Raw genomic sequence first — 25654 nt, 5'->3', positions numbered from 1 at the left:
AAACTACCGTTTAGTTTAGACCAAAATCACCAAAATAGCAGACCAATCGCAAACCAATCGAATGTCGTTGGAATACGATTGGTCTTATATTAGTAGCAGAATGCCCGATATGGTTAACACTGCTATTGCGATTCAGTTTCTATTCAATTTTGACATTATTAACTTTTATTGGGCCCCAGTTTCATTATCTTCAGTATTTTTACGATGTGACAAGATCTCGGAAATGTTCTCAAGACCAGGTTTTCCCGCGACACATAGATCGAAGATTCCCGGTAATAAGGAAAAATATTCTCTTTAATGTTGATAAAAAGTTCTCTCAATGTTATTCATTTCGTCTGGCATTTAACATGAGTTGTTTTTTAAAACAATTGGGTCGATCGTAAACTGTGATATACGAATATGATGCATTTCATTGGCTATATCAATGTTGTCCTCATAAATTACGAATGTCAACTGTTATAGCTTTCTCGTTAAACGCTGTGATATTGTTTTGTTTTAATTTTGTACGAGGAAAATCATGTGCTAAAGAATCTTCGCGTGTTAGGTGTAGGTGTTTTGCGAAATTATTCTAATTTCACCCTTTTCTGTGGACCCACGTACAGTTTCCGCTATGGGACTTTTACTGACTAAAACTCAACTTTATTCTTTCCGGAGCGCTTCGTGTGCCAGCAGTCCTTTAGTTTTCAGTCTGGATTGAATTAAAGAGATGATTTTTTATTCTATCGCCGATAGTATTCTTCTTCTTCTTCTTCTTCTTTCTCCTGCCCTGTTCCCAAATTTTACTTGGGGTCGGCGCAATATGTCATTTTCTTCCATTTTCCCCTGTCACTCGTCATACTGACACTCACTCCCTTCCTATTCATATCATCTTTCAGGCAATCCATCCATCTTTTCTTAGGTCTTCCTCTTCCTCTCCATCCATCTACATTCATACTTAGCACACACTTTGTTGCATGCGTATCATCCCTCCTCATTACATGTCCATACCACGACAATCTTCTACTCCTCATCTTTTCTGTAACTGGCGCTACTTTCAGACTTCCTCTAATGTAATCATTCCTCACTTTATCCATTCTTGTAACACCACACATCCATCTCAGTATTCTCATTTCTGTTACATGCACTCTCTTCTCATCCCTCTTTTTCAATGCCCAACACTCCGATCCATACAGGACGACAGGTCTAATGACGGATTTGTAAATTTTGCCCTTCAGTTTGAGGGGCATCCGCGGGTCACAGATAGCGCTAGTAACCTGTCGCCACTTCATCCATCCAGTATTGATCCGATGCGTAACGTCCCTGTTCACCTCACCGTCACTTTGGACGAGTGAACCAAGGTACCGGAAGTCGGAGCAAACTGGTAGGGGCATGCCGGCTAGGGTTATGGTCATGGGTCCCGAAATACCGCCAAAATCACAATGAAGGTATTCGGTTTTGCTCCTGCTCACCTTCAAACCCACTGTTTCCAGTCTCAGCCGCCATGCCTCCAATCTACTCTGGACCTCTGGCCCACTCTCCCCCACCAGAACAATGTCATCGGCGAAAAGCATACACCAGGGTGCCTCCTCCCGTATATCTGCCGTAAGCGCGTCCATTACGAGCAGGAAGAGATACGGGCTGAGGGCCGACCCCTGATGTAAGCCAACACCTACACTGAAGCTGGCGGTAGTGCCCGCTGAGGACCGGACTTCTGTACTGCATCTGCCGTACATCGCTCGGATCAACTGCACATACTTCCCTGGTATACCTTTCTCCTCAAGGGCCCACCACAAAACCTCACGAGGCACCCGGTCATATGCCTTCTCGAGGTCAACGAACACCATATGCAAGTTTTTGTGTGCACCCCACCCCTGTACTTTTCGCACAATTGGCGAATACAGAATATAGCGTCCGTTGTACCCCGACCAGGCATAAAACCGAATTGATTTCGTGCGATATCACTCTCTTCTCTCAGCCTCCTTTCAATAACTTTCTCCCACACTTTCATACTATGTGACATTAGCTTTATTCCTCTATAGTTGTTGCAATTCAACACATCACCCTTGTTCTTAAAAATGGGCACCAGGAAACTATTGCACCACTCGTCTGGTATAGTTTCCTCTTGCAACAACTTATTGAAGAATAAAGCCAGCCATTTCCATCCATCCATCTTTAATAATTTCCACACTTCCACTGGTATTCCATCTAGTAGTATTATACAACAAGATTTAAACTGAAATGGGTATTTGACCTTCAAAAGTCAAGATAACTTCGTTGATCATACTTTTTGGATCGATTCCAAATAACCCGAATGATTCTGGAGAAAGAATTTGCAGTAAAAACAATTCCATTTCATATCCAATAGTACATACAGTATGTATGTGTGTCCAATAGTACCAGTATATAACTTACTAGATATCAACAAAAAAATACGAGGTTTTTGAAGTCATTGCTTGAACTTAGCTGACCTTTGTGTAACCTCCAGACTTCAGCTAGACAGATTGACATCAAACCTCGTAAAAGTTTAGATTCTCATCTTTCATTTCGTGAAACGACTGTATTAAATTGAATTGTTTAATCCTCAGCTAAAACCAAGACATTCAGAAACTGATGTTGCGGGTTCTCATAAAATAGTAGGCAAAACCAAGACCGTCTAGCTTTGAACATCTCATTAATCTGCAAGAGTGCAAGTGTTCGGTAGACCTTACTGAATTTAGGAAAAGAAATAAGTCGAGACCCATGGAAGTATTTGGAAGCTTTTATCTAGTTGTGTAAAGTAGTTCCCTCAGGAAGCATACGACACTGAGGGAAGCAGCTGATTAAATATGAACTTCATGATGGCCTATTTAAAAACAGTATTGCGATTCAGTAAAATCTTTTGGGTCAAGGATATCGACGTCCATTAAAATTTTATACGTTTTTCCAGACGTCATTTATGATCCAGAATCCAGAGTCTGAATTAATTTCATAACTTGTGTAAAGATAAAGATAAAAGATAAAGATAAATTTATTTGTTTAAAACATATGTTACAAAGGTGTTACAATAGTATTTATGGTTTCAATATGTTTTGCCATGTCAGGCGTACAAATTTACATATATTAAACTTAAAATCTAGAATCTATAACAAATTTACAAACATTTATTGAACTTAAAATCTACAAATACTTGCTTTACAATACAAACTACAAATATTACTACAAAACTTAGTATATTAAATATTATCTTTTAAGAAGTCACCTATACTATAGTATGCTCTTTTACATAAAAGTTTTTTTAGTCTTTTTTTAAATAGGTTAATATTTAATAACTTATATCTATCTGGTACTTTATTATAAATTTTGGGAGCCATACAGAACAAACTTCTCCACATGAGGGTAGTTTTGGCGCTGTGCAAGCATAGTCTATTATTATTAAGCCTATTGCGTTGAGATATACTTGACTGAAGAGGAAACAGTTGCGGATTCTTTTTGACGAAAACACAAATTTCTAAAATATACAAAGATGGTAATGTTAGTATATTATGTTTTATAAAGAGTGGTTTGCAGCTATCTGTGACTTGTAGACCAAACATAGCACGGATACAACGCTTTTGTATCTTAAAAGCAAACTCTTTGTCTACCGAATTCCCCCAGAAAATAATGCCATATCGTAGAACAGACGCAACCAAACCGTGATAAGCAATTATTAGGGTTTCTGTATTTACTGTAGGTGCTAGTTTATATAGTGCGTAGGATGATTGACTTACTTTTTTGCAAATCTTCTCAATGTGTGCTTTCCAATTGAGTTTTTTATCTATTATTAGCCCGAGAAATCTAGTATTATCTACCTCTTGTATTATCTGATTGTTATAACTTATGTTCATATGTGAAGTTTCTTTGCGTTGACTAAAATGTATTACGTAAGTTTTAGATAAATTTATTTTTAAATTATTATTTTTTAGCCAGGTTATTACAGACGAGATGGATGAATTAATGTCATTTTGATATGAGTTCTGGTTATTTTTTGCAATTACTATTGAGCTATCGTCGGCAAAAAGGGACATTGGTTGCGGGACTGAATTAGGTAAATCATTAATATATAATATAAATAATAATGGTCCCAAGACGCTACCTTGGGGAACTCCGAATGCAACATTACATTCGCCAGACAGATAGACTCTTTGGTTTTTTGTATTAGTATCTAATTTAGTAATTGCTGTAACTTGTTTTCTATTAGATAGGTAAGAATTGATGAGTTTCAAAATGTTTCCTCTGATACCGTAGCGTTCCAATTTGTCTATTAATGTTTTATGATCAACATAATCAAAAGCCTGCGTCATATCACAAAGAACTGAACATACAGGCGTACATTTATCGACCTTTAACATTATGTTTCTTAAAAAATCAAAGATTGCTAGATTTATGCTCATATTTTGTCTAAAACCTTTTGTGTACCTCTGTAATTTGGTTCTTTAATGAATGTGTGTTATTTTCGTTTTTAGGAACAAGATGGTCCCTTCGTGTGGTCTTCCGAAGTACAAGGCATTGTCCTGAGTTGTTATTTCTGGGGATATTTCGTATCACAGTTACCTGGTAAGTTCAATAAAATTATGTCAAACGCACTAAGTCCAATCATTTATGTTACCTCCCATACTTATTTTTTCCTAACTCCAAGATTTTTATATGTATATCGCGCTATGTATGTATTTATCTACGTATTTTTGGCGCCATATCATGCAACATCTCGGCCTAACTCACAGAATGGACATGTGAGATACTGCCATTCAGTCACATCTTATAGATTTTTTCACCGCAAGACACAACCAAACAACAATAATATTTGCCGAAGTCAAAATCCATACTTACACCAACATTTTATCCTATAGCTGCCCGCATAGCAGAGTTGTACTCAGCGAAATGGGTGATGTTCTTCAGCGTGTTCATCAACGTGGTGTGCACTCTGCTTACTCCGGTCATGTGTGAACTGCATTATTCTGCTGCTGTGCTCATGAGGATCGGGGAAGGCATTGGTGGGGTAAGTTCTTCCAGAAATTGATATTTTTTTGCTGAAACTGCGGCGTGAGGAAATCCGAACTTAGGGAATGCCAGCGTGTATCGCCAAACAAACCTAACTGGTGATGCATTAGTGCGTCGACCATATATTTACGATCCTCTTAACGTATTTTCTGTCAGTTAAGAACCTTCGCCTAGCATATTACCAATCCATTTTGACTTAGCGTTGCGATCGTTCCTTGTCTTGTGAGGAAGTCTTTTCCCGACTGCGATACGTCGATATAATGTCTGAAGATTATTTGGGGCAGCTGACTGTAGTGATAAGTAGATAATGATATTTGATAGCAAAAAGTAAAATTGAATCAACGGAATCCATACCATAATTCAGTTCCGAGGATGGAGGAAGGAATATACACGGACATACATCAGGACAAATAAATGTAAATACGAATAATTTATCATAAATAATATGCACGAAATAATAAACAATAATGTGGGATCACTCTCCGAATTAACTACGTAATGACGTCAATATTATGATTTCATTTTGTTAGGCTGCCCCAGCGCACGTATTTATAGCACTGGTTTATACAACAGGCAAATAGGTATAGAGGTAAAAATAAAATAAAGAAATGAATAATCCCTATTAACGGTTAAACGATAATGCAAATTCCAAACTCGAAATATAATAAATAAAAATAAATATATGAACCTACCTCAACCAACGATGATCAAAAATAATGCAGGTAGACAGAAACGCAGACAGGTAAACAGTAGGGAAATAAATAATTGAAAGTCTATTTATTTTGGATAGCACAAACGTAGATTACCAAAAACCATGAGTCTTTGTGGATAACCTTTTCCAAAATCTACATTATGTCCAGGGTGTGACATTCCCGGCGATGCACACGCTGCTGTCTAAATGGGCGCCACCATCAGAGCGCAGCTTCATGGCAGCGTTGACGTATGCCGGCACCTCGCTCGGTACTGTCATCTCTATGCTGATGGCGGGAGTTCTTACTGCTAATATCGGTAAGTTTGGCTTCCTTTTTAAGGCGACGAATTGGTCAACAATAATTCCATAACCGGCACGCGCATCTAAGGCGCCAAAAGGGGTCGGAGCGTCTGAGCGGGGCGCGCTAGCTTATAACTAAAAGTCGTAAGCGACAAAATGGTTTTGTAATTTTATTATTTAGAAATGATAATTTGATAAAAATTCCTTCTACAATTTTAAAGAGTATGTATATACTCAACTACTAAAAAAGTTAAGAGGCTTAAATCGGTCCCGTTTGCCCATAATAGATATGTGAATCTCTTTTTAAAAAGAGGTATGTTTGATATATTTTTCTCTGTTATAAAAGTTACCTAATCATGTTTCTACGTCTAACAAAATAAGGTTTATATCATGAACTTTCAGGTAACCAAGTTGTATTTTGATCCGTTTTGTATTTACTGAGAAAAATTGAGATCCTTGGCGCCAAAAATTCCAATTCGTCCTCTTAATCTTTTGTTTGATTGGTTTGATGTGAATGTAGGGGAGATGTTCCTAAAACGGGTACCCCTCCTAAAACGGGTAGGCTTTGCCATTCGTATATTATAGGTCTTAGTGTGAACCTGTGAGTGTAGAGCGGTGCACTACCGTCCCGCCGATCACGGTCAGTTGGCTCGCGCGCCTAGAGTGAGCGTTTTCGAGGTAAGACGTAAAAAAGTTTTTTGCAGAGTTTATTAAAAAAATTCGGCTAGTGCTGACTACTCAAATATGGTGCAAGATACGGTTTTCGTAGTTTTGTATTATCATTTTGCATGTTATATGCTTATTAATTGTGAATACTTAGTGGTCTCCTTGTTTACTATTTTAAGGTTAAGGTAACCCGATTTGAAATAAGGGGCCACTTCCTCAACTGATCCCACAGAAAGCTAATCGAAGACAAAGGGAGCTAAAGAAGTACAGGAACAGCGTGAAAAAGAAATTAAAATATGTTTTCTCTGATTTTTAATAAAATTATCTGCTGGTTGAATTATTATTTCAAATGTAACATTTAATAAAGTAAAAGACTGATCAAAATAAGAAAACTGTTTAACATAATTAAGGAGACTAATTAATGATAAAGATTTCCTGGATAATAGGAGGCTAAGATATATTTTCTAATTCATTTATCACATATATTCATTCATTACCTGCTTTGCCCAAAGGCGCTACCCGTTTTAGGATCCCCCCGAGGGCAAAGCGGGTATTTCGAGGGGGTTTATTTTTTTATTTTTTTTTCTGAATTTTGAAGAAGACCACTAAGACTATCTTATGTTTTCCAAAGTTTATTATATAAACAACCCTATGAGTACAAATACAGGTCGCATGTAATGTTCTTGGTTATTTTATTTAACATCTCCCTTAGCTTACCCGTTTTAGGAACATCTCCCCTAGTGGTCGACATTATGCTATGGCATTATATGGCAAACTACAGTATTGGTAATTTTTTTTGGTAAAAGGGATGTGGAAGATTAAAGAGCTTCGACTTTGGAAGTCTGTTCCTGGTCTGAACTAACTGAAATGATAATTTTATATCAACCCTATTAAATACACACACTTATATACTTACTTTTAGAACTCATGAACCTTTGTAGAAGATTTCAAATAGTACTTCATTATTTACCCAATTTTTCCATAAAGGTTGGGAGAGCGTATTCTATGTGATGGGAGGTTTATCGCTCATATGGTGCGTGCTATGGGTGGTGTTAGTTCAGGACTCGCCGCAACAGCAGCGGTTCATGACGGCTGATGAGAGAGCTATGGTCACCACGGCTCTGGGCAACCAGGGACAGCAGTCGCATAAGGTGAGGATCTGTTTTTTTTATGGCATAAATCAGTCCATGGTGTGCAGAACACCTGTTCCTGATGAAAATACCTTAATTCAGAAACTTCGATATTTTGTGTCGCTTGGAAATCAATATTTTTTTTACTGACAATAGGACACATTGTAAACATTCATACATAAATCTTTGCCTTAATTTCTATCGTCCCGTACAGCTAAGTCTATCTCTTTAGTTGTTCCCTGTTTATTATGATTGATTTCAGCATAGACAATATAAGATGGAAAATAGATCTTCCATCTGAGAATCTACATACGTATTCAGTTTATTCTCTTTTTGCAACTCTAGGTAATATTTTCGGAGAAGCCAACCAAAATTATTCACTACTTAGCTGAAGAGATTGTTCCACCATTTCTTCTTCCCAATGAAAACACATGGGAAGTCATGAAGGGCGGTAGTTTAAATTAATATTATATAACTAGCTTATGCCAGCGACTTCGTCCGCGTTAGAGTCGGACTTTGTGCAAAGAGAGGAAGAAATAATAAACACCAGCCCCTCCAATTATCTAAATCTATGCGTACTTACTGCTACTTTAAGTAATAAAATGTAAACTATTAATAATTTGTAATTTGAACGAATACTTAAACACAAAAATAACTAATAGGTACCAACCTATTTTAAAAAATAACAACAAAAGAAAGTTAAAAATAAATTATTTAAAACCTAAGGGCCTTACTACAAAAACTTTAAACCATATTTTACACTTGTCTAATAAAACTCTGGCTGCAAAATGAACCATATGTCAACGTCATAATTTGACATTTTTTTAGACAAGGCATAAACTGACGTTTAAAAGTTTTTGTGGTAAGACGGTAAAAGTCGCGCAATAAGGTTGAACGCTCTGAACATCTATTCGCATCAATCGCACCAACAGCCAAAATTGTATGAAGCTTGCGCAGCGACCGCGCCGCGTGTCGCGCCGAGCGCGGCGACCGTTGCACAAAAATGATCCTTATAGCGTGATTCAGTATTCACGCGCGATGGCTTATTACCGTTTTTCATGTATAACTTTGGTGTTTCTTTACCGATTTAAATCATTCTTTTTTTAATGAATAGGTAATACTGTTAACTATTTTTAATTAGTATGAGTGAGAGTGTTATAAACGAAATAGTAGACAAATATAATCAGAAAGCTCCGAACGTTATTGTGAGTCAACCATAAAAGATAGACATATGCTGCCATGGGATATTTTTTACATAATTTTATGAAGAACATTTCCGTCCTACATGGTTTCTGTGTAGCTGTAACCATTAGGGCTGCACACGCGACGGAAGCTTAAAAAATGGAGTAACTTCTCCCGTTTTCCTAACATTTACCTTCACTGCTCTGCTCCTATTGATCGTAGCGTGATGAAAAGTATCCTATAACCTGCCCAGGAGTATGAAGAATATTTGTGCCAAGTTTCATTAAAATCCGTCAAGTAGTTTTTGTTTCCATAACGAACATACAGACAGACAGACAGACAGACAGACAGGCAGACAGACAGACAGACAGACAAAAATTTTACTGATTGCATTTTTGGCATCAGTATCGATCACTAATCACCCCCTAATAGTTATTTTGGAAATATATTCAATGTACAGAATTGACCTCTCTACAGATTTATTATAAGTATAGATAAATTATCGATTTTATCTTTTCTAATTTTGACTGAAGACCTCTTTACCTCATAATTGCTATGTATATCTCTTCCAGCATAACCACCCAGTGCCATGGCGAGCAGTATTCACATCGCCGGCATTCCTGGCTATCCTGGTAGCTCACACGTGTTCCAACTTCGGCTGGTACATGGTGCTCATTGAGTTGCCCTTCTACATGAAGCAGGTGCTCAAGTTTAATATGACTGAGGTAAGTTCCAGTGATTAAAAATCGATGAAGATATCCGCGAACACACATAAAAATAAAATATACGGGGTCCAATTGAGAAACTCCTTCTTTTTTTGAAGTCGGTTAAAAGTATATATTTTTGTTGGGAGGTTTTGTAGGTAGGGGGACAGTGGAGGAATTCAACATTTCACCCGATGATCATGATTTTTACGAATTTGGAAGCTTCCTAATATCTGTGGTGTTAAGGCAAAAGGGGATAAGTCAGAAATTGTGAAAAATGAGTTAATTACACAGTTGGGTACAAAATTTTACGAACTATCATGGTAAAAAGGAGATAAGTCAATATAATGCATTTTATTTCGTGAATCTCAAATAAAAAATACGAGTCTAGTCATAAATAGCAAAACCTAAAAAGTAAAAAAGAGTTTTGTCTAGTTATCTTCTTATTGCATACGTGATCCTTTACTTATAAAATTAGGTATAATGAGATAAGTCGACTTGTGCCTAAATTCATATTCGTCGTTCCGCGTTAGTTGCATTTCGCGCGCGAAGTTGACGTCTTTTTACTAGTGCAACGGTGCAAAAAATCCTAAAATTATGGTTTACGTGGGTAATTTGAGTGTTGCAACCTACAGAAATGAATAGGATTAACAAGTTCGATTTAACGTAAGTATGATGGATTTAAAACCTTAAAATTATGAGCTGATTCGGATCTGGAGGACAACCAGTATGGTTTCCGTAAAGGGCGTTCAACAGTTGACGCTATACTGCTTCCTCCACGCATACGCGTGAGGGTCCTGGCGGTCCTGGCGGAGGAAGCAGTTGACCGGGGCGAGGTGGTTTTGGCGGTGTCGCATGACATCGCTAACGCGTTCAACACCCTGCCCTGGAATATCATAAAGGAGGCGCTCCGTTATCATGGAGTGCCAGGGTACCTCCGTCGCATAATCGGGGCCTATTTATCCGAAAGAGCTGTCGTGTACCCGGGTCGAGAAGGATGGAGTCGTCAGAACATTTCTTCCTCAGGGGTCGGTTCTCGGCCCTCTCCTGTGGAACCTTGGCTACGATTGGGTCCTGCGCGGTGCGCTTCTCCACGGCGTCAGCGTGATATGCTACGCTGACGACACGCTAGTCACAGCACATGGGTAGGCGTACCGGCAGGCGGCCATTTGGGCCACAGCCAGTGTCGCGCAGGTCATGGGTAGGTCTTGGCCTCGAAGTGGCCTTGCACAAATCCGAGGCCCTTTGCTTCCATGGGCCAAGGAAGAAGCCACCTCCGGGGTCCAGTATCGTGGTGGGAGGGGTTAACATCGCTGTGGAGCCGACAATGAAATACCTGGGACTCGTTCTCGAAAGTCGTTGGGACTTCGGACCACACTTCCAGCGGCTCGCTCCTCGGTTGATGGTCGCAGCTACAGCGCTCTCACGCTTATTGCCCAACCTCAGGTGACCCAATACCTCCTGCCGGAGGCTCTATATGGGGGTCGTGCGGGCGATGGCGCTTTACGCCGCGCCAGTATGGGCGAACACCCTGACGGCCCGCAACCTTGCAGTGCTGCGAAGACCACAGCGAGCGATGGCCATCAGGGTTATAAGAGGATACCGCACGATCTCCTTCGAAGCTGCATGCCTCCTAGCCGGATCCCGGGACTTCGAGACCGACAGCCCTCGCGTCACTCTATACATGGCGCGAGGAAGCGGTGGGGCGGGCCGAGCGCCTCGTGCCTCAGCAAGTTGAGGTGCGCAGGGCAGAGCTCGGCCAAGACCTCATTGCGGAATGGGAGCAGCGACTTGCGCGACCCACGGCAGGGCACGCCGCTCTCGCGGCGGTAAGGCCCATACTGAAGGAGTGGCTGGAGGGACGCCACGGCGCCTTCAGCTTCCGGCTGACACAGGTCCTTACCGGACATGGGTGTTTCGGAAAGTTCCTGTGTCGCATCGGTCGGGAGCCCACGCCCGAATGCCACCACTGTGGCATCTGGGGCAACGCAGCGCCGTGACCTAGCGGCAGCAGTAGACGCTGCGGGAAGTCTTTCGCTGCCGGCTGTCGTGTCCTGCATGGTCGGCAGCGAAGATGGATGGAACGCCGTCGCCTCCTTTTGTGAGGATGTGATGGTTTTAAAGGAGGCGGCGGAAAGGGAGAGAGAAGCTGCTTCCTCTCTCCCCGCCCGCAGCAGACGTGGAGGACGTCGCAGGCTGACTGATCTCCGGCCACCATAGGGCGCGGCCTGCGGTCGACAGACTAGGGGCGTCTGTCGTCCGATCAGAAACAGGCCTCGAAACGGTGGCGTTGTGTTGCGAGCGCCTCTTTTAGTGGAGCTTGCTGTGGCCGCTGGGTGACGGCCACAGCGGATGACGAGGCCCGCCTTTGAACATCTGGGGGGCCAATACCTGTCGGGGGTGCGGAAGAATGCTTTGGCGATACCCGTGCCCTCGACAATAGGTAATTGAAGGCAATACTGGGTGGGTTTTTAGCCGGTAAGAGTTCGGCACACCCCCTCCACCCACCCCAGGTGGAGGGAAGTCCATGAGGATTTCCACCCTGCCAAAAAAAAAGGTATATACGTAAATAATAATAGCAAATAAAGAGACGAGTCGTTCTAGTATTTTTTTTTTAATTTGTACCGTGTTATGGAAAAAGGAGATATGTCAGTTATTTTAATAATTAAGAAATAAAAATACTTTTTGGGTACATATAAAAGACGACTAAATTAATAAATGAATATTAAAACAGAGTTGTGTTAATTATTTCTATACACTTTTGATTAAACTGCATTTTTATTACAAAACAAACACGCGTTTTTTTGATTAGCCCCTGGTGAAAAGTTGTGTTTTTTGACTCATCCCCTTTTGCCTTAACACCACAGATATTATCGGTAAATTCATAATGTGTTGTTTCGTGACGGCAAAAAGTTTGGCGAGAATCATACGATTGATGTACAAATAAGAGAGATAAATAATTTATTGTTGCAAAAAAGATTAGGACGTAACGGGTTTCCAGAAGTTTCTACCATTTTGAAATTTCTAATATCTATAACTTTGTTACAGAACGCATTAGCGGTGTCTATGCCATTCCTATCTCTGTGGTTCTTCAGCATGGTGTTGAGTCGCACCCTGGACTGGCTGCGCGGCAAGTCCATCATCACCACCACCACGGCCAGGAAGATTGGCACTATATGTGGTAAGATTAACATTATCCTGATATATTCTCTACAGAGTATCCTCAATCCTGATGTTCTCATCAGGATCCAAATCCTGTTGTTCTCTTCGGGGTCAGGACTCGCATAAGATTTTTCTAATCTTTTCCATGAACGACTCCTCATGAACTCTAAAAAAAGATGGAGAGTCTTGATGTAAGTTTTAGCAACCTCTGGTTTTGTTACTGAAGTAAGTAATAGCAGAAACATGGCGAGCGGAACTATTCCCTGGTGGATAAAAAGTTTTCCTCGATAAATGGTTTACCCACCTAATAGACTTTTTTTTGTTGGACCATAGGTTCATGATCTACGAGTCGATGGAGATAAGACCCACCTTTGTTTCTTTTTTTAACGACATCAAAAATCATCAAATGACCCCTCCTGCTGTGGTTTGGCAGTGGTGTGGGAGTGTCATACTCTTACTGACTAAAAACCGACGTCTTCTGTCGTAGGCTTTTTATGTACCAGGGCCGCGGTAACTCTTTCGAAGAATCGTGCAGCCCCGGCCGGCCTGGGTCCGCTGGGAGATATGACCCACCTTATTTAATTTTATCTACTTCTAATAATATATATCTTTGTACCCCCAAAATTACGTTCTCCTCAGCATCTCTAGTGCCAGGAGGCTGTTTGCTAGCGATCTGCTACATCGGCTGCAGCCGGGCGGCGGCGGTGGCGCTCATGGCGGTCGCCGTCACGTCCATCGCCGGCATGTTCTGCGGCTTCCTCTCCAACCATATCGACATCTCGCCTAATTTCGCTGGTAAGATTTAAAGTTCTAGAATATTCTGGAAAAACGTGCCTGCGGAATTTTGACATATGTGGGATTTTTTTGACCGAGGAAATTAACAAATATCATGAGACTATGAGACTATATTGGAGTACCTACCTTCCTATTTACATGAGCAATATTTAAGAAAAGATTTTTGAGGGAATTTTATCATCGTTACATAATGGCACATACCCAGTTTGAAAATTGCGGCATGTATTTTGTTTGAAAACTGAGTACACACATATAAGTACCTGGTGTAGGTACGACTTATACTGTAACTTGATCCTAAACCACAAGTGAACATAATAACATAAAGCTATATATAATTATAATACACTTGCTGCTTGTGTTCCCAGGTACACTGATGGCTATCACGAACACAGTGGCGACAGTACCCGGCATTGTGGTGCCCATCTTCGTAGGATACGTCACTCATGGAAACGTAAGTACCTACGTAAATATCTAGTTGTTATAACTTAATTAACATAAAAGGTAATTCAAAAAAGCATTTATAAAGCTTTTTCTATCGACGTCTCCATTTCTGGTCGCAACAGAGCATTTCTCTATGTATCCTATATCCTACATAGTGTATATAGGTCTTTTTTTAATGAAAAGATGTGGTAGGGTGCAAGACCACATAGGTACATTGAACTTGGAATATTTTTCCGAATTATCTACTGCACCTTAATTAGCCTTCTGCCCTTATCCCATTTTTTTAACATGTTGTCCTTTTGCATGTCTGACGCCATCCCACGAGTGTCATAATTTTGAGCCATTTTTTAATACCTACTTTTTTCCTACTATATTTTAGCCATTTACAAAGACATCTGCAGTGGCCTATTTCTATTCTATAGAATAATAATGAAATTACATTTAATTTCCAGCAAACAATACACGCATGGCGCAAGATATTCTTCACCACCATAGGCTTATATGTCATCGAGTTGGTAATGTACACTATATTCGGCTCCGGAGAGGAACAACCTTGGAACAAAGTGGAGACTGAAGACAAGAAGGAAAGCAAGCCTCTTAATAATGAATAATTTTACTATAGAGTGAATAAGAAAGTTTTAAAAGGAAATTTCTCAAAAATATGTGAACGTCAAAATTACAAAAGTCAGTCTCATAGAATTTCTATCCTTTATTTTTCCCTTTAACACGTTCGAGGACAGAACGAGATTAAACGTCATCGTTCGAAATTTTGATATGGCACAACGTACAATGACGTCCAAATAACTTTTTGACTTTACAACAGAACGTTCATTTCCGGTGAAAGTTCAAGTTAAAATCCTATTGAATGTATCTTGAGTTACAACATGTAAAATACCCGAAGCTGTACTGTCACGTAGAGTAAGTTTTAAACTATTTCAAATAAGTTCCGTTGACAGTGGGCGGTAACGGTACTCAACACGCACAACGCGCAACGTGTATACACGTCCCGCGCGCACACCGCGCTCGGTTGTGTCATGACGTCTTTTAAAAATATATTTTCATGGGACGCTACGTGCATACACGTCGTATAATTTGTATGGACATTTACTGTGTCATTTTGGTAAACAATCTCAAGTTGTAGCGTCCGCGAAAGTGGAATAGGAAGAAGTAAAATAAGTCAATTGATGTGAATACTACTGCCTTTTAGTTAAGTTTAAACCTAACTAGGTACGACTGTTTAGTTTACAAAAAACTTAAAACTATGACTTACAAGGATCTGTCTAAATGTTGTGAACTCTATCGCAATTGACTGCCTAGGCAGGTTTATATCCATCCTCCGAGCCTTTTTCCAAGTATAATGGGGTCGGCTTCCAGTCAAGGCAGGTTTGTAAAGAATGATAATTAAAAAAAAAAATAGTAGAGATTTTATAATACTTTTATTTCCTAAATTACGCTTTAAATGTTTAGGTAATCAATATAATATTAGCTAATTAAATATTTACTGACTTTATTTAAAGTGGCAGGAATAATCTAAGGATAATACATATTTTGTGGTCTATCGTATGTATAATGAATAGTATTTTTGTAACAATAACTTTATTGTTTTTAATAGGATTATAACTGTATGCGAAAATGAAAATTTAGTTTTTACCTATTTTTATTTTAATTGTGAGAGAGGTTAGATTATACATTGGTAAAAATTATACTTTTTTGTAAAGGACGAATTTTCACAGCTTTATTTTTAGGTGACTTTCGTATAAAATTGCGCAACTAAAGTTAATACGAAAAAAAGTTTTAACTAATGATAACATAATATTATGTTTTCGATTGAAATAGATATTGGAAGAAAGATTTCTGAGCTTTTTTGCAAGTCCTAGTAATTTCTCTCTATTTATGGATCTCGACAAAGTTCTTTTTTGTGACACACTAATAAAAGTACCTAAAATTACTGTTTTATTTTGAAAATAATGTGTTTTTTTTTGTATTTTTAGATTATTATGGACTGACAAAATTATGAAAATATAGTGTGTAGTGTTTTCAAAGTTTCATATGAAATTATTATGCATTTATATTCAAAATATTTAAAAATTGTACTTATACTTGAAAGTTTGCTTACCAAAGACATTTTGTGTACTTACGCAAAGGTTTTTTTATAAATAAAAATTATTTGTTTTATTTTACGTATTTTATTTTATTTACAATATTTACACAATTTCAACTTCTGTACCAATACATGTTCTTCATTTAAATATATAGCCAGGGTGGAATACAACAAACTGAATATGACATAGACCACAACATTTTTACGTGTGATAAACATGGGATTGTTTGGAATTTGCAGCTAAAATGCTATAAATAATTCCCTGGTAAATCTTTTCTTTATGATGCTAGATTAATGCTTCTATTTATTCTTCGGCGAACGAATTGTTCTTAATACAAAAAGTCGGCAACAAAAGTACATTAACTCAATTAAAAATTGCAAGAACTGTGTACAGCGACTTTTGTAATTCTCTGATGTTCGGATTATTTTTCTGATTCACAACATTAGAATTTTACACAAAATTCATTACCAGAACAGTATATATATTCATTCATATGGCTTAATAACTCCAAAGACCAACAAACGAACTCACCCTTTTCCAAACTTCTATCGAACGCGAACAAGTTTGGCGATATAAGAAGGTCCGAAGTTAGCGCCGACAGATGGCGTGACGAGCTGTCCGTATTTCGGTGCCGCGTTCCCACTGCCCAGCACTAGTGTGCCCGTTAGACCCGAGAATGGTGTTGACATGTCCCTGGAAAATTATCATATTGAAATATTTTAATGATATAGGCTGTGGAAAAGGGACTTTTATTTTATTATTCCCACTTTGATATAGGTACATGAATTTTATTCCTACTTTTTTTGTATCGGTGACCATTATGCGAATCTAATTTTTATTTTAGACTTTTGTTTCTTAATTTTGTGAAATAATTCGTATTGTTATTTCTTAAACTGCTTTAAATTATGTAGATGTGAGTGTGTGCCAGAGTGTGTATTTTTGTGTTAGATACAGTTCGCGTCAGTTAACTTTGCATTTCTGAAGTTAGCTATTTGGCGCCTCATGCGTAGTATTGGACAACTGTGCGGTCAATAGTAGCCAACTTCGGACAAGCAAAGCTTTTCGACAACGACAATATCTGTACGAACAAATGCGATGGGATGGGAGTCAAATAACTAAATAGCTAACTTCAGAATTGAAAATTTGTGGCGCGAACTGTATTAAAATAATGGCATAATAAGTCTTCAACACTGCAAAACAAAATAGAAATCGCACTCACTTGATAGTAGCAACAACGCTATGCGCTTCGAAGGCGTGTTTGAGCGCCATGTGCACGACGCCGTCGTTCTGCACGGGGCTCAGCGAGCACGTCGCGTACACCACTGTGCCGCCCACTTTCACTAGCTTTAGTGCGTTGCTGGAATATTACATACCATATTACATATATGATTACTCGAAATATGATTAATATTTAGATTTATCACTATAAATAATAGCTTTTTATAAGAAAAGTCGAGTATCATTCTTCTCATCTATATCTATACATATAATAAATCTGTAGAAAAGTAATTTTTGTACATTGAAGAAATTGACAAAAAAAATAGCCAGCATGTTAAAGGATAACTAACAGAACCCATTTCCATCATTTTTGTCATTTTTGTCTGTTTATCTGTTTGTTTGTTCTGGATTCACGTAAAATCTACGAATTAAATGCAGACAATGCTTATATACAAAAATTCTACGTAACTTGGGGTATTACTTAGTTTTTGTTTCATCGAAATCGATTCACTCTATCAAAAGATATGATTAATTTTGTGAATTCAAGATGTAAAATATTACGACACGCAATCTATTTGTCAAAACTGTACATTTGAATGTTGTACTTATATTAGTTGATCGGCCTATTATTAATCTTTACACAGAAAATCACACCTTTATAAGTAACTTCAGAAGAAAAAAAAATATGAAAATTTTGTTTAGCTAAGGTTAAAGTAGCTCCATCTGTGGTAAATAAAATACATCAAATTTGTCAAAGGAGCGAGGTGGTAAATGACAATATTACCATACATTCTTTATAGAGGATTATTATTTCAACAGATGGAGTTGTGTATTTTCCGTAATTCACCATATTTTAACACGTAGTGTAATTTTTCGATAGACATTTCAATAGTGTTTGTCAGTTTGCCGTGCCACATCAAAATCCAACTATAATTATTACCTTGATGGAAAGAAAATTAATAGTTCTCAGCCAAATTTTAAACGCTGCCATCTAAATTATTTTTTGAACATTATGTCAAAAATGATGACTTTAGTGGAACAATTAATTATCATTTAAAGTTACAGATGGAGTTCATATCAGGATTTTTTCATAAACATAGTTTAGCTTATCTTCCACTAATGTGGTGGCCTTAAAACAAATTACTTTGAGTGAGTAGTACCTATTAAGTAGACCTTAATTATTTTTTCTGATGCAAAATATGTAAACTTAATCCTAGAAGAAATGAGGATCTATCTCTCGCAAGCGCTGCTAAGCGTGAGGAAGGTAATGTAGGATTCTGTAGCTTTAAAAACAAGCCCAGATACAAAGTGCAGATAAGAAATGGGAGCTCTCTCTATTTAATACCATACACACGTAAAATGCTTTATGCGTCTGAAAACGTACAAATTACGCGCCGCATACCAGAGACATGCTTACTTTCAACTTCTGATCGCAAATACACTGTTCACGATTACGAACAGTCTCAGTAAGACCCGAGCCAAGTCTAAAAACCCTAAAAAACACCTTTTATATAAAACTACGTTTGATATCATTTAATCACAAAGACAGAATTGTTCTCTGTTGCAAATCCTATTCACCTATATCCTATCCTAATCCAGAATGCATTGCAGGTGTGCATTGCACAAAAACCAATGGTATCCTATTCGAGAAGTCAAAAGAGTTGACCTGCCAACGTCAGCTTCTGCGCTAAGCAAGTGTTCTTAATAGTACCATCAGAATTACATTCATCGTTGAATGAGGTGAATAAATTTTCAGAAACCACAATAACAGTAGGAGCCAAAGCGTATTATCGCTTCATAGAGCTCTGATTGGCCCCAGGTGACCAAGTCAGGTCTGATTTGTTCGTTCATCAGATCTTTGAAAGTGTTTCGGTGGATACTTACTGTCGTCCTGTTTACGTGTGACACAAAATATGGTATATGAACGTCCTCCGCAAGAGCGAAATTTTCCCGGTGTGCGGTAGTGACGCACAGTATACAACACTTATGTTTCTTTTGATTTGCTGGCTCCACCAAGAAATGACAAATTGCGAGCGTACATTCTGAAAATCTTGGCAAAACTACAGGTTTCAAGTACGAACACATGAAGTGGACTCTCACAGATACGTACATTTTGCCTATTCGTGAACTAATGCAAACATTTCGGTGAAGTCCCGGCTTAGGCCTCCCCCACATTAGGCGTGCGCGATCCTCGGGCGTGTGAGTAGCGCGGGCGCCGCGCGTGCGTCGCGAGCGCGTTGCGTGAGCGTCGCGTTTTGCTGCCCTGCGGCATTTGCAGCGCGCTCGCGGCGCGCACGCGCCGCTCTCCTTGACGTTTAACTGCTAAGGCGTTTAGCGGGCGGCGGGGATAGCGGGCGAAGGGGTAAGAACGCAACTCGAGCGCCGCGTGCTCGCCGCGAGCGCGTCGCTTGCACTCTTCACACATGCCGCAGGGCAGCAAAACGCGACGTTCACGCAGCGCGCTCGCGACGCCCGCGCTACTCACACGCCCGAGGATCGCGCACGCCTAATGTGTGGTCAGCCTTACCATGAGTAAGTGAAACTATCCTACCCTATGCGCCTGCTGATGATGATGACTCATTTTATCATCCATCCAGCTATTCCCCAACTATGTTGGTGTTGGCTTCCAGTCACCGAATCTGTTTTAGTACCAATATTTTGCTTGGAGCGACTACCTATCTACAATCCAGTCAACTACACAAGACGATATCCATATTATGGTAAGACTGACAGACTTTCTGGCTTCTGATTAGTCGCAGCAGCTGCAGAAAATGTACAAATGACAGCTTTATCAGACTCAAAGCATGTAGACATAGATTATAGCTGTTTCCTGTGAAAATTACTTACGCACCATACGTAATAATTTTCCAAATTGGCTGAACAACGTCACAAACTTTACTTCTTTTGTTTGGATAAATGGTCACATCCACAACACAACCTTGATCAATGAATCTATGCGACTGCGAAGTGCTAATCCTAATTATACTGTCACGTGAAAGAATGCACCTACCGGATAAGTAGTATTTTGACGATTCTATATTGCCCACGCAGACGAAGTTGCGGGCAACAGCTAGTTAATATTATAAAGGCAAATGTTTTGTGTACACTATTTTCTATACAGGTGCAGATAGTAGCTTCTAGCTTCCTCAGGAAGCAAGTGAAACCACTGGCATTTACCTAGCCAGTGGTCTGTTAGAGATATTTGTCTCGCCTTCACTAACCATATTTCAAAAACTATATTTCTAGCACTCGTAAATTTGCAATTTCACTTAAAAGATTGGTTTAATTGATGAATCACTTTCATCAAAGCGCCAATTTAATAAAAATAAAATTCTATGATGTTACTCACACGAGTAACTGCGATTGCATTTCAGGTATTCTGAGCCTCTCCTTGATTCTGTCCGGTCTGAATATATTGTTTTCATCTTCATTCATGGAGTGACGGTCTGTCGTGCAAGGGACGTCCACTAAAACCTAGATAGACAAAAAATATTATATTTGAATAACAGAAAATTCACCAACGTTATAGGCTTCAATAGAAAACAGATGTCAATCACAATAAAAAAACAAATACATATTCACATATGCAAACTCTTGAGAGATTTTTGGAAGTTTACGAGTTGCGCCCAACTCTGCGAGAAAATTTTGAAAACTGATCGTAGACACTCTTCTATTATGTTCAGAATGTATATTTTTATAACAATTAGCTGTATGATGTCTTACCTTGTCAAACCCTTGATCATCAGTATACAATCGGCCATCAATTCTTTTGAATATGACTCGTTCGCGCCATTTGTTGCTCGTCTCGAAATCGAACAGGTAATCTTTAAAAGATCGCTGTACCCTAGAATAAATAATAAAAATGACAGCGGAAAAAAATCGGTAGTTTGGTAACATTGCAAAATAAGAACAGGCTTAAAAAATTACGACACGAGTAACCACGATAGTTATTTCGATTAAGATATAATTTTACATATCGACATCATCGATAGTCACATTTCCTCTCTCTATCTTCAATTTAATAGAAATTAATATAACAATTTTTTTTTTGGTTTGTACCATAGAGACTCCGAAAGTACTGGATAGACTTGACAAATGCACTGTTGTGAAGCTGGACTATGCCCGAGCAAGTCAATATTTTTTCAGAGTACTGGAAGAAGTTCCTCTGGGACACAGGACAACCATGGGCTACCGTTAATTAACATCTGCGTCCCAATGGAACTTTTTCCCGTACCCGGAATAAATATAGCCTGACAGTTAATTACCGTGAATTATAAGCACATTTCTTTCTAGACATTTATAACTTACCTATTCATCCTAGATATAGAAATATCATTGCATACAATAACGTCAGGCAGTAAGGTCTGTAGTGCTACTAGGGCTTTGCCCCCGGGAGCTGAGCACAGATCCAGTACGCGGTCTCCTGCGGAAAGCCCTAAGGCTAATACTGAGAGTACGCTGCCACAGTCCATTGGGTAGTAGTTGAATACACCTGAAAGTTTATAAAAACAAAAACAAAATAAATTATTGTATTTACAGTAATTAAGTATGCTTCACACTTTGTCTGTAGTAAAATATGTCGATACGAAATCTTAAACTAATATTATAAAGCGTAAGTTAGTTTGTTTGAATGCATTCATCTCAGGAACTGCTGGACCAATTTGAAAAACTATTCCAGTCTTAGATAGCCTATTTATCGACAATGCAAAGTGCGCGGAGAAGTTCTCATGGGATGCAGGTGAAATCGATGGCGGGCCTTTTCCGAGCCTTTTCCCAATCATGTTGGGGTTGGCTTCCAGTCTCACCGGATTCAGCTGAGTACCAATGCTTTACAAGAAGCGACTGCCTATCTGACCTCGGGCAACCCGATACCCCTCGGTTAGACTGGTGTCAGACTTACTGGCTTCTGACTACCCATAACGACTGCCAAGGATGTTCAATGACAGCCGGGACCTACAGTTTAACGTGCCATCCGAAACACAGCCAATGGTGTCTACTTACTTATAAAGTTTTCGTGAAGAGTACAATTAACTTAATACCTGTTTGACATCTCCTGGGTTCAGGAAAACTGGTAGCTTTGCTGTCCATTTCATAAGTGTACACTTTCAAATGTTCCGGATAGTTCAGTGCTGTTTCTGGTTCTATCAGTAACGGAAAGTCTTTCTCCTCTGAAAATTATAATTATCATATAATGTTTAGCTATCCGAAATGGCAAAATATTATTATTTAACTTAATTTTCATGTAACATATCTATGTAATTATCAGTCAATTTTACAGATCTTACATGCCTAATTCATGCAATGAAGCATCATCATCACCAAGGCTTTTAACCAGTCTAACCGGATACAGCTGAGAACCAGTGTCTTACATGGAGTGACTGCAATCTGTCTGTTACAATCCAGCTTTACAAGCAAACAAATAGGTAAGACTGGTTGCCAGACTGAAATTCTAATTCAGAAGCAAGCACAACATAACATAGGATGACGTAAAATATACTTACTAGAATAATAAGAATAATGCACAGACTCAGCGACAAAATCGTCCATTCCTTTCAGCTTAGTGGCTGGTAGGAACTGGTAGAGTGACTCCGATGTCATTCCTAGTGATGGGTCTATTATTCTGGATTCATCTATCTGTGCGTCTGCTATTGATTCTTCTAGAGTTTTGTTTGGGTAGGAGCTGTGAACACAAATATTTATATAACAGATTAAAGACTGAAGAATCAAATGATTAGCTTTATATTTAACAGTATTTATCAAAGGGCCATGAAACTTGTTTTGGGGCAATTTAAATAATATAGATATAGAACCAAAAATGTTTACAGACAGGTAATGTCTAGCTGATTCTACTGACAAAGTTAAGCAATAAAGTTGCAAGCTTCATACTAAAGTAACTCCAATTTTGTGATTTGTTTGATTGATTATTTTGGGAGACTTGTAAATTCTACTTTACTTCTCTTCTAAGTTTTAATTCTACTTCATCCTGCATCACTTACATTTCTTCCTTCACCTTTTTACTGTCCACCCTTTCAGCATTGTCCGCCATATCCAATTTCTCAGGCACATTATCAGTCTTAGGGTAAATGCTAGATATTTCATCTGTCTGCTGTCTCTCTATGTATGCAGCGAGTCTGTCTGACTGTCCGTCTGTCTGTGGGGGGGCTTGAGTTGGTGGGGGCGTGATGTTGAACTGCTTGTGGAATTCCTCTTGTGTTGATATTAACTTTCTTAGGCAGTGTGCACCTGTAGTTACAATATAGAATTAGAAACTTTTTAAGCTAAGTAATTGAATGTTTTTTTTACACATTGATTTTGTAGATTATTTATGTGGATTTCAATAACATTAGTTAACCTTACATAGCTTAGACATGGTTTACTTATTAAGACTTAAATATAGCACATTGAGGCTACAGTTATCTAAGCGCAGCGGCGGCCCTAGCCATTGCGAGGCTACGTGCGGCAGGTCTATGCGAGGCCCTTTGTCCAAAGTGAAGAGAGTAAGCTAGCGTTTTGATTTAGCTAATCGTCATGTTTGAGGAGAAATGCTAAGTTAAACTAATTATAAAAAAAATATTTTTACTACAGTTCATATTTAAAGAATCACAAACTTAACAAACATTAAACTAAAATCTTTAATTAAAGCAGAATAATCGAATGAATGAGCAACGTCATTTTCGATCGAAAGAATAGCAAGGGCTGAAAGTCGATCTTGTGTCATTGAATTCCTTAAGTTTTAAAAATGTTAAGCCTCGAAAACTGCTTTTTCGATATTATTATTTTATTATTCGAATTCTCAAGACTATTTCGGTAGTGGGATTAATTTCAGTTAAATTATTTTCTAATATACATTTCAGCACCGAGATAATATTCAGCTCTTCGTATAACTGATTCAGGGCCGTCTCTGGCTCATGTAGCGCCCGGGTGCAATCATGACCCAAGCGCCCCCTATGTATTGAAAGATTGTAACTTAAGTAGTTCGAACGTTGCGTCGTAAATAAGAAAGTTCATACGGAAACTAGGAGTTATTTTCTTGTTAATAAACGGCGCTACCTTCTAGGTTCGGCTAAAAAAGGATGAAAAAATAAAACAAGTGGAAAGGAAAGCACCCGCGAGCGCAGCGAGCGCGAAAATTGTTGAGTTTTGGGACATAAAAGTACTCTAATCAAGTTAGAAGGGAAGGCACTGGGCACCAAGTGAACAGCCGCGAGCGTAGCGAGCGCGAATTTTTTTTTAAATTGTTTGTTTAAGGACTCTCAAAGCACAAATAAAAAGAATCCATGACTGGATCGAGAGCCAGTTGTTTTTGTTACTTTGGTGTTCCAACTTTTTGTTAAATTGAGGACTCAAAAAGTAAACGCAGGATGAATTAGAAATAAAGAAAACATGCACATTTTTTTTCTTGGACCAGATAAATATCTTCTAATTTTTTTTTTATATTAGTGTGGGTCGTAGCGCGAGGCCCCCCCAAGCGCGAGGCCCTGTGCGATGGCACAGTTCGCACCCCCCTAGGGCCGCCACTGTCTAAGCGCTTTGAAAATCGGGACAAAGATTGAATGGGTATCATTTCTACTAGTCACATTCTGCCTCTGAAGTTAGCTTAATAAATAGAATAGACATAGTTACCCCTATTTGTAAGTTCCTCCATGGTCTGTTCTGCATCTCCGTAGTTATTTACGAGCGCTACATACTTCGAGCGCCGTAACAGCGCCTCCTTCATTCCTTCCCATTTGTTACCAAATACTGATCCGTAGAACTCGTCAAAATGATTCTGAGCCTTATATTTAGGACTGGTTTTTCTTTTCAATTTAGCCTGTTTAAGTCAAACGAAGGTTTAGAAGGTAAAAGTTTAGTAAATAGAAGCAAAATCACAGTGAACTGGAAACTTACCCAATGTACAGTCTTTTTATATCGAGCTTGTAGCACTAAGTAAGAAGTGCAGGTATTTTTGTAAACGCTGGATATGTTAAACATTTTAAGTGAACTTTATGTTCAATTAAACAAAAATAAAAGCCCGAGATAAAAGCTTATTTTGGTTTTGAGGTTATCTTCAGGTTTATTTTCCTATCAGTATGAATTTGACGTTTATGCATCGTTTGGAAATATAAAATGATTGGAAATTCATTTCATAACTCTGTAACGATGAATCAGTATCAATATTGAAATCAAAGCATCTTTATGCATGCTTCTTCCGTTTATTTTCGTATTTTATTTATTTGTTCGTGTTAAAAATCACGTTTTTCTATTATATTTATATTAAGAATAAGAGGC

The 25654-nt window shown here is 38.7% G+C and overlaps 2 protein-coding genes and 1 long non-coding RNA gene across 3 annotated transcripts in view; 2 read left to right on the top strand and 1 right to left on the bottom strand.

Annotated features, from left to right (window-relative positions):
• LOC124638758 (sialin) overlaps nt 1-16241 on the top strand; it is a 26164-nt gene extending 9923 nt beyond the window's left edge. The window contains exons 3-11 of the mRNA XM_047175839.1: nt 4461-4551; nt 4845-4993; nt 5856-6003; nt 7640-7803; nt 9537-9689; nt 12717-12849; nt 13470-13625; nt 13991-14076; nt 14519-16241. Of these exons, the coding sequence (XP_047031795.1) occupies nt 4461-4551; nt 4845-4993; nt 5856-6003; nt 7640-7803; nt 9537-9689; nt 12717-12849; nt 13470-13625; nt 13991-14076; nt 14519-14677 (1239 nt within the window). The 3' untranslated portion in view covers nt 14678-16241. The remainder of the gene's footprint in view (nt 1-4460; nt 4552-4844; nt 4994-5855; nt 6004-7639; nt 7804-9536; nt 9690-12716; nt 12850-13469; nt 13626-13990; nt 14077-14518) is intronic.
• LOC124638759 lies at nt 6477-6989 on the top strand. Its single transcript, XR_006985403.1, has 2 exons — nt 6477-6664; nt 6832-6989. It is a non-coding gene; the product is annotated as an uncharacterized LOC124638759 (long non-coding RNA).
• LOC124638757 (5-methylcytosine rRNA methyltransferase NSUN4) lies at nt 16237-25460 on the bottom strand. The gene is made up of 10 exons (XM_047175837.1): nt 25274-25460; nt 25010-25196; nt 23383-23629; nt 22888-23066; nt 22426-22554; nt 21695-21878; nt 21110-21230; nt 20736-20860; nt 17388-17525; nt 16237-16861 (listed from the first exon to the last, which is right to left on the bottom strand). Exons 1-10 carry the CDS (start codon nt 25355-25357, stop codon nt 16714-16716), a joined length of 1542 nt encoding a protein of 513 aa, XP_047031793.1. The 5' UTR covers nt 25358-25460; the 3' UTR covers nt 16237-16713.
• Nucleotides 25461-25654: the final 194 nt, after the last annotated feature.

The sequence above is a fragment of the Helicoverpa zea genome, chromosome 18 (assembly GCF_022581195.2).
Source record: "Helicoverpa zea isolate HzStark_Cry1AcR chromosome 18, ilHelZeax1.1, whole genome shotgun sequence".
Lineage (NCBI taxonomy): Eukaryota > Metazoa > Arthropoda > Insecta > Lepidoptera > Noctuidae > Helicoverpa > Helicoverpa zea.
The sequence above is the reverse complement of the archived record's forward strand: the minus strand, read 5'-3'. Positions and strand labels throughout refer to the sequence as shown.

Excerpts from the sequence above, each read along its gene's own strand:
- LOC124638757 (XM_047175837.1), bottom strand. The coding sequence starts at position 25,357 with ATGTTTAACATATCCAGCGTTTACAAAAATACCTGCACTTCTTACTTA. Across the intron at positions 25,197-25,273 it reads ATAAAAAGACTGTACATTGG|GCTAAATTGAAAAGAAAAAC; the intron begins GTAAGTTTCCAG and ends TGACTTAAACAG. Across the intron at positions 23,067-23,382 it reads AAAAAGGTGAAGGAAGAAAT|CTCCTACCCAAACAAAACTC; the intron begins GTAAGTGATGCA and ends TTGTGTTCACAG.